This window comes from Cibotium barometz, chromosome 44 (genome assembly GCF_041138505.1).
Source record: "Cibotium barometz isolate CiBa-2024 chromosome 44, ASM4113850v1, whole genome shotgun sequence".
Lineage (NCBI taxonomy): Eukaryota > Viridiplantae > Streptophyta > Polypodiopsida > Cyatheales > Cibotiaceae > Cibotium > Cibotium barometz.
The window spans coordinates 24,851,627-24,860,896 of record NC_141089.1 but is presented as its reverse complement, the minus strand read 5'-3'; the positions used below and the strand labels follow the sequence as shown (position 1 = coordinate 24,860,896).

Sequence of the window (9,270 nt, the reverse complement as noted above, 5' to 3'; positions counted from 1 at the left end):
CTCCTCGGTGGACGTGGAAGAGGAGAAGCTGCATGCCGTCTCGTCGGACTCGGAGGAATAGACGGCACTGGAGTGCCCTGGATACTCGCGACAGGGGTATAGACACCAGGCAGGGAAGGAGGGGGATGGACATACATATACTCTGTAAGCTCAACCGGACCAGGTTGGCGCCCAAAGTGATTCATCATCTCCATCAACCAATTGCTGTACGCAAATGGATCGGATGAAGAACCTGGAATATCCATAAAGAACCTGCAACAAACATCATCATGTACATCATGGGCTGTCTCTTGACTCACACATTGTCATTACACAAGTCAAATGCCTGCAAACCCTGAAATCTGAAACGCGGCAGTTTTCTGTCTGCAGAAACGCGTGTATACACCCGGCAAAAAACGCGTGTATATACCCGGCAAAAAACGCGTGTATATGCGCGTGGAAAAACTCTGCAGACAGGTTACACGCGCTCCTACACGCGTTCCTACACGCGACCTGCGAAAAAAATTTCTCGAAAAGACCGACCCCCCGACAAAAACAGAATGTCCTTACAAAAGGACCAGCCATTGTCGCCCCTGTCAGGATGCAGCAACCCAATCGTGTGCAAAAAGACAAACCCAAAGAGCAAAGAGCAAAGTAAACAAATCTGACAAAAGAGACAAGGCACAGGACAAAGTGACTCACCTCTGAAAAAGTGAGTCCTCTCTGCTCCTTCTCTGCTCCCTCCTTCTCCCGTGTGTGTGCTCCTTTCTCTGCTCCCTCTTTGCTGTTGGAAGAGGCGAAAACAGGCGCACTGTTGATTTCTAAGTTCAAAATCTATATTTGGGGAAGGCGGGCTATGTTTAGTTTAAATATGCCGCCGCGTTTATGGGTGCGTTTATGTTCGCGTATATAAACGCAGGTATATTCGTGTGTACATGATTGTAGCTGCGTTTATACACGCGTTTTGCAGATATTAGCCGCGTGAATACACGCGTTTTTTAGGAAGTAGCCGCGTTTATACACGCAAATTGTAGGAGATAGCCGCGTGAATACACGCGTTTTTGTGCTTTCATTAAAAATATATAATGAGTTTGTGTTTTCTGATTTGTACACAGGATGTCATCAACCTCTTCAAGCAGTTCTGAGGAAGATGAGACAATGCGTCATCGTAATCGCGATGTGTGGTTGGGACAACGGATCAAATGTATGTGTAATCGATGTCAAGGATGCATTGTACGAGCACGTCGAATTACCTTGAATCATATCTCCATGTATGGAGAATGGAATCAAACAGGTTTGGAGGTGAGTAGATGTAAATTGATGGTATTCAAATGACTCATGGTATCCAAATTAAATTAATAGAGTTGTAACATATAATTTGATAAATTGAAGCAGGATGCAGTACCACACCCTAACATGGTACCCTACGCGCGACGAGAGCACGTAAAGCGTCGACGAGATGATGCTGGAGCTTCGGGATCTAATGTCAGAGATGAGTGGGAAAGGGACGACAATAGCCCTGCACCTCACGAAGTTGTGGAAGAGGAGGTGCTTGATGATATGGTGCGAAATCTTTTTAAGGATGATCCCAAAGGTATGGACGACGATGATATGGAACAAGAGCATCTTTATAAAGCTTCATCGACACCGGTGTTTGAAGGGTGCACATTCTCAGTTTTACGTGCTTCCCTTGAACTACTTAATATACAAACAGTTTATGGATGGAGCAATGCAAGTCTTGACGCATTGTTGAAGTAAGCATTCTAACTTATAAATTTGAATTAGTGGTTTAAGGTTTAGGATTTAAGACTAATTATAATTGATGATATTGGATGCAGGCTATTGTCAAATATGCTTCCAAAGGAAAATAGACTGCCCACCTCAAGAGACATAGCGAGGCGCTATGTGACATCTCTTGGAGGACTGGATTATGATAAAATACATGCATGCGTCAATGATTGCATTCTCTTTCGTGGGACGCATAAGGAGGCTCTGACATGTCCCACTTGTGGTGAAGCAAGGTACAGAACAGATATGAAGAGTTTTGATGTACCTCGTAAAGTCTTGCGACACTTTCCTATAATTCCTCGCATCAAACACATGTTCAAGTGCAAATCTATAGCAGAGCTCATGTCATGGCATTCCTCACATCGATCGGATGATGGCATGTGGAGAATTCCCGCAGACACTCCTGCTTGGAAGCATATTGAAGATGAGTGGCCCAGCTTTAAAACAGAGCCCAGAAACTTGAGACTTGGCCTGGGTATGGATGGAGTGAATCCATTTGGTTTCAAAAGCACCGCGTACAGCGTGTGGCCAGTTGTGGTGGTGAATTATAACCTTCCACCATCAATGGCGATCAAGAAGGGACATCTTATGTTATCCCTTCTAATTCCAGGGAAACATAAAGTCAAGCATATGGATGTTTATCTTGAACCACTGATTGATGAGTTGGAGGAACTATGGAGAGGTGTTGCGGTGGTGGACATTAGTAGGCCTCCCTCCTCTCGACACTTCGACTTAAAAGCAGTGTTGATGTGGACAATGCATGACTTTCCAGGATACAGCGATTGTTCTGGTAAGACGTCTAATTACCTCCCTACTCTATTACTATTGGCTATATATATTAATTAGACGGTTTGACTTTATTATTCTAACTTTTATTTATATTTTAACAGGTTTGAAAACATCGGGTAAACATGCATGTCCTGTTTGTGGCCCTTCGTTAGTACATGAGTATGCTGATGGTTTGTGTAAGACTATATTCGATAATCATCATCGATTTCTCCCCTCAGATCATCCTAAATATGTTGCTAGTAAGAGTAACATTCCTCCACAAACACTTCGTGCAAAAGATTGGAAGCGTATTTGGGAGTCTACAACTATTCTTCCTCCAGATGGCATGAACAGGTATAGTGATGTTTTTTCAATCTTGTTTTGTGTAGTCTCTAATTGGATTAAAGGTCACATAGAGCAATCCCTTGTGCAGGTACTCCATTTTTTTCCGGCTGCCATATTGGACCCATCTTAAGATCAACCATCTTCTTGATCCCATGCACATCTTCAAGAATGTGGGATCTGGTATTTGGGAACATATTACTGGTAAACGAGACAATGTTAGCGTACGTGAGGACTTGCGGGTCGCAGGACGTATGCGTCAAGCTTGGCCACGAGAGGTGGGTGGGCACGTTCGTCTTCCGCCTGCACCATGGATTATATCAAAGAAAGAGGAGAAGCAGGTAAAGCAGGCCATCACCACTTTGCGTACTCCCACTGGATGCATGAGATCATTGAAGGGAGCCTTTACAACCACTAAGAAAAGAGGCGTTGAGCAACTATATGGGTTGAAGTCCCACGATTGGCACAAGATGCTTCAAGTAAGTGTTTTCCAAGTCTTGTACGTACGTTGAAATTAAATTTTGTAATGCCATAAACCATAAATGTGCTCTTATGTGCGCAATTCATACTACCTACTAGCATCGACCATTGTGCGAATAAGAGTTTGAAAAAATGTATTTATAAGATGGGCGAGCTTGTGAGGTATGTAAAACCCATGCTCAGATCACCCTTCATTATACCTTGCAAAATGAACGTGCATGAGGTATAACGTACTATTTATTTATTTTTCAGATATGTTAGTTCCAAAGCAATTGATCCAGCCACGTTGGATGATGCGCGTGTTATGGCAGTGGAGGTGGTTTGTTTGGTAGAGGAGACTTTTCCGCGAACCATTCTCACAAGTCAACTACATCTCATTGTGCATTTAGTGGACGAAATTGCTTTATGTGGTACTGTGCATGCACGTTGGATGTTCTTCCTAGAGCGCTTCATGAAGACCTTAAAAGACTTTGTGAGGCAAAGTGCAAGGCCTGAAGGAAGCATGGCCGAGGGTTGGTTGATACAAGAGTCGCTTGTATATATTTCAGAATTTCTTGGTCAGGTGGACAGCTCTTTGCCACGACTATGGAGCAATGAAGAGGACTTGAGGATGACCTCTATTGTGCCTCAAGGAAAAGGACAGAGTAAAGTAATTGACAGAACGTTGATTGATGATCTCAATTTCACTTGTATCCTTAATAGTGATGTGATGAGCAGATGGGTTACAAGATATGAGGATGCAAAGACAAAAAGGCAAGCAGAAAGAGCTCTCTTTCGGAGGCAACATGGCTCTCGGAAGGCGTACCCTAAGCATCTAGCAACACTTCCGAATGATATCCATGTTGATTGGTTGCATGAGGAAATGGAGAGAGCAGAGAGTGACGAGGGGCTGCATATCACGGCGGAAGAATGGGAGTATGCACGAGGATGCATGTCAAAGGTACATAGAACTAATGTTTTGCATTAGTTGTAAGTGATTTTCTTTTAATATTTATTCACATTGCTTACACAAATATTGTTTCTATTTTGGTCCAGTGCACTATGTTCAATGCTATATGGTGTGAAGGCAAGCATTTTCGAACACAAAGAATTGATGAAAAGAGAAATACACAAGATTGCGGTGTCATTAGTAGCTTTGAGGGAGCTAATGGAAAAATGGATGATTATTGTGGCATAATCCAAGACATATTTAGGCTTGACTTTCGTCGCTTCTTTGTGTTTGTTTTGGATGTCAAATGGCAAATGAACGTGGTGGAAAAAGGGCCTGATGCAACGATAAAACGCCATGCAAGTGGATATGTAACTATTGACTCTACAAAGTTCTGGCAAACAAAGAAAGATAGGCTCGTATTGCCACAACAATGTGAGCAGGTATGCATTTTTTTACTAATGTGTTTCATGTACATATATATCTAAGCTCGCGTACCCCTTGACTTTTGATATGCTAATTAATTACTGTACTGTGTGTATTTGAGTAGGTTATCTATCTACCAATGGTGCATGACATCAAATGGTGGTACGTCATCCCTATTGCACCACGTTCCAAAGTGATGTATAATACATTCACTGATATGGAGCATATGGAGGATGTAACAAGCCGCAATGAAGATGACGTCGAACATGCCATTGAAGATGTTGTGATCGATGATCAAGAAATAAGAGATGATCGTGATAATGAGGATGAGCATGCCATTTCTCATGATCATGAGAATGACCCTACCATTGAGGATGATGGTGATGTTGATGAGGATGATCAGGACATCGATACCATTATCAATGGAGTACAGAATATCGATAGTGGAATAAATTTAATCGTAGCCTTACCAATTGATCAAATGGATATTGATGTTGATCGTTTGGCAAGGATGGATCTTATTGAAGATGAGATCGAACCCTAACCAATCCGTCACTGTATGTTCTAAATTGATGACATTTCCATCATCTCATATGCAATATGATTTATTCTTGAATATATTTCATTGTTGTAAATGCATGTAGTGGGATTGTGTAATGATGTATACTGTAATGTACTATGAGATGGTTTAAGGAAAATAGTTTTTAATTTTGTAAAGGAATTCAGTTTTTTTTCAGTTTTTCTCTGCCATGCGTGTATTAATCCGTGTATAGTAGCGTGTATTTATCCGTGTATAATAGCGAGTATTACCCCGTGAATATTATCGTGTATAGGTGCGTGTATTACTGCGTGTATATAGACGCTTTTATACACGCGTTTATTAATGCAAATATACACGCGAATTTAAATGCAAAAATACACGCGCCCGATTCTATTCAAATACAGGCGCGACCATACACGCGTTCGTAATTTATCGCGTGTATGAAACGCGTGTATGGCAGCATTGTCTTGTAGTGCATAAGCCTCATGTATACAACGACTCATGCATTAGGTCCATGCATAAGGCCATAAGGTTTATGCATGAGGCTTATGCAAGCTATGAATGCATAGCCTTGTGCAGGCTATGAATGCTTTGCATAAGCCTTATATGCATAGTATGTATGAGGTCTATGCATAAGGCTTATGCATTAGGCGAGTGCTACCTAGGTATGCCAGTAGCTACCCACATGCACCGGGAGCTCCCATTATGTGGGTGTTACCTAAGCGTGCCGGTAGCTACTCACATGTCTAAGTAAGTTCCAATGCATGACAGGTACTACCTAGGCATGCTGGTAGCTACTACGAACATGCATCGCTAGCTCCCAATGCATGTTGAGTGCTACCTAGGCATGCAAGTAGCTACTACGAACATGCATTGATGAGGGCTCCCAATGCATGCCGATAACTATCCGCAGGCATTAGGAGCTAACTAGGCATGCCGATGGCTTCCAATGCATGCTAAGTGCTACCTAGGGATGCTGGTAGCTAGCAATATGCACTGGTGCTATATGACATGAAGCTCATACAACTTTTCATGAATCTCATACAACTTTTCATGAAGCTCATGCACGTAGATCTAATATACATGCATGCATATATATGCTTTATGCATGCATAAGAGTTTTAAGTAGTTATATTTATGCATGGATAAATGGCAAGCAACTTGGAGCGTGATGTTACGCGTGAACGAGGACTAGATATCCCAACAATGTTTGTAAATATATTGCCTCAATATGTACCTTATCTTTTAATTAAAAAAGGTTTACCTTAAATAAAAACATAAAATTAATGTTTATTTGTTTATATGTATATAGCTTGAAGCAATGGACCTCCTCCCTATGCAAGATGAATATCATTTGGCATTACAATGGGGTTTGGAAGCTCTCTTTGAAAGGGTGTAAGACGAAGGATGGATTGTTATTTCTAGATGCCATGCTTGCAGGCAAGTATATCAAATGGTGCAAATGTACTAGCGAGAAGTAATGAAAATGTGAGACAAGAGCATGGATCTGCAAGAAGGGAAAATAATAATCAGAATGTGTGAGATGTGGATGCCTCCATGTAGCCCCTAACTCTATATATTTTCATTATGGTTTATTTTGTATACGACCTTTTTAATTAGACTCATACACTTCAGTACATTTGCCAATTATGAATTGTAATTGTATTTTTTATAATTGTAAACTTTTATATCATATATGTCGATGACGATGAGTATGTCGATGAAGATGAGGTTGATGACTAGTAATCCCTTTCTAGCTTTATTTTAATTGTAATTGTATTTTTTATAATTGTAAACTTTTATATCATATATGTCGATGACGATGAGTATGTCGATGAAGATGAGGTTGATGACTAGTAATCCCTTTCTAGCTTTATTTTGTATATGGCTAAAAGCCTTATCGATATTTTGTAATCGTTTAAACTCAGTGAATATATGCTTTTTGTTAATGTTTTTGTCCACTTCTTTCAACTATCTCTTTATTAAAAAAAAAAAGCTAGGATAGATAGCTTTTAAAAAAATTGAGGCAGACAGGAGAATTTTGTCAAAACTCCCTAGTCTGCCTCCAGCTTTCTTTTATAGGTTTATTTTCACTGTTTGAGCAACGTTTATAATACAAAAATAATGCTACTTTAGCAGTGTTATTTCGCTGCTTCGTAGTGTTATTTGCGCTGCTAATAATGTTGCTTATTTAGCAGTGCTCCCACTATGCAACAAATATACTAGTGTCAGTAATAGTGAAATGACCGTGACATTTGCCAAGGCTTGTAGTTATAATAACACAGGTATACTGTCATTCTATTGTAGTTGATGGTTGGATTAGTTTAATTAGCTCTATGTAAAGCTCCCTAACTTTGCACATGGTATTATAGCTCTCTTGTGTAATTAGCTTTAGATTAGTCTAAATAGCTTTAAGTAAATATCCCAAACTTTGCACATGGTGTGAGAGCTCCCTTCCATGGAAATACTATGCCTTATGTGTGAATTGGAAGAATCTCTATGCTTGTGGGTGGATTCCATCATTGTGAGACTTCCTTGTTTTCAAATATATCTTCAAGGATTGGTTACTCTTGCATATATAAATGTGAATGGTTTTCCAATTATGTCAACCAGAACCTTATGTGTATCTTACATGTAATGCCTTCCATAGAACATGGTGTATGATCCTCTTCTCTAGAAATCCATCACCACAAAAGCTTACCATGAAGATCTTAATTTTTACATTCATAAAGGATGCTCAATTTTTTAAGATATGTTCCTATTGACAAGATTGACCCCCACGAGCTAGAGCTAGTTTTGTGGATAGATGCTCTTTTATTAAGTCTTGCTCTTTAATCTTGTATGTCGTGTACAAGCCCTTGCAATACGGAATACTACATTATAATTATGTTTTCATAGAGCAAGGTATTAAAGACAAGAACAAACTCTCTAGAATTAATTAATGGCATGACATATTTTATGGTTTATTCGCACGAAAAGTTATGGCGCCTTGTGTTGTTGCTCAAGGTGCTCCTTCTTCTCAAGAAGGGTTTGCTTCAAGTGTTCCTATCCCGTCATATTGCAGCTTCGTCATCCTGAATGCAAAGGGAAAAGAGGACTTGTCCTTGGCGGCTTCCACCGTCCACACCCCTCGTTTCTCCTTCTCCAGTTCTGTGGATGTACCTACCTCTCCAACCTTGGGCACTAGTGTTGTTGCTATAATTTTCGCTTTGCTCCTTCCCTTTCCTTTGTTCACAGCTTTGATTTTGATCTTGTTTGCATAGATGATCTCGGTAATGACCCAAAGAGCTTGGCCCCTTTGTTATCAACAAATAGAAGCTAATGATCAGTGAGAGCACCTAGTGAACTTAGAGGGCAACGACGATGCAGCTTTAGAAACTCGGGTACCTTAAAATTTTATAGGGCTATACCTTTTAGAAGACCATTTGAGATGAGGCTGTGATGTATCGGGCCTCCAATCGAGGTATGCTCGCTCACCATCGTCGTTAGAGCGTCCAGAATAACACGGCGGGACGTCACGCCAGTTACGGTGAGGTTGACTGTCTTAGAGCCCTGCATGTCAAACTGTGCCTCGCTTGCTCCTCCTGCGGTTATGGAGGCCAGAAACGAAGTCGAGGACTTAATGGAAGCTTGTATGTCGGCCATGCTCTTCACCCTGAACAAGTTCATGGCCGCTAGTTCACCACTTGATAGAGCAATGTCGGCCTTCGTTGTGGAACGTTGTTCACTCTCCATCATGTCCAAGCCCGCCGTTATGGGCTCTTCCACGTTCTCCTTCCAACCTTTGGCGGCATTCTTCACGCCCACACTGAGCATGGAGCCTACCCTTGCCATCGTCGCCTTGGAGCGGCGCCAAGGTAGCCAGCTGCTCCTCCTGTCAATCAAAACATCAAGCAGCCGCACATCGCTAGCCCAAGGGTCCAACGGCACCGCATTATGGACCTTGGAAATGTATTTTTCCCAACAGCGAACCATCCTCTGCAATGGCAGGCTCCGCAAGAGATTCTTAGTTATAGAG

At 41.3% G+C, this 9,270-nt stretch overlaps 1 protein-coding gene across 1 annotated transcript; it reads left to right on the top strand.

Annotated features, from left to right (window-relative positions):
- The first annotated feature begins 3,118 nt into the window (after positions 1 to 3,118).
- On the top strand, positions 3,119 to 8,515 carry LOC147613115 (uncharacterized). Its single transcript, XM_086782752.1, has 4 exons — positions 3,119 to 3,356; positions 3,440 to 3,519; positions 3,610 to 3,869; positions 8,259 to 8,515. Exons 1-4 carry the CDS (start codon positions 3,132 to 3,134, stop codon positions 8,513 to 8,515), a joined length of 822 nt encoding a protein of 273 aa, XP_086638878.1. The 5' UTR covers positions 3,119 to 3,131.
- The last annotated feature ends 755 nt before the right edge of the window (positions 8,516 to 9,270 follow it).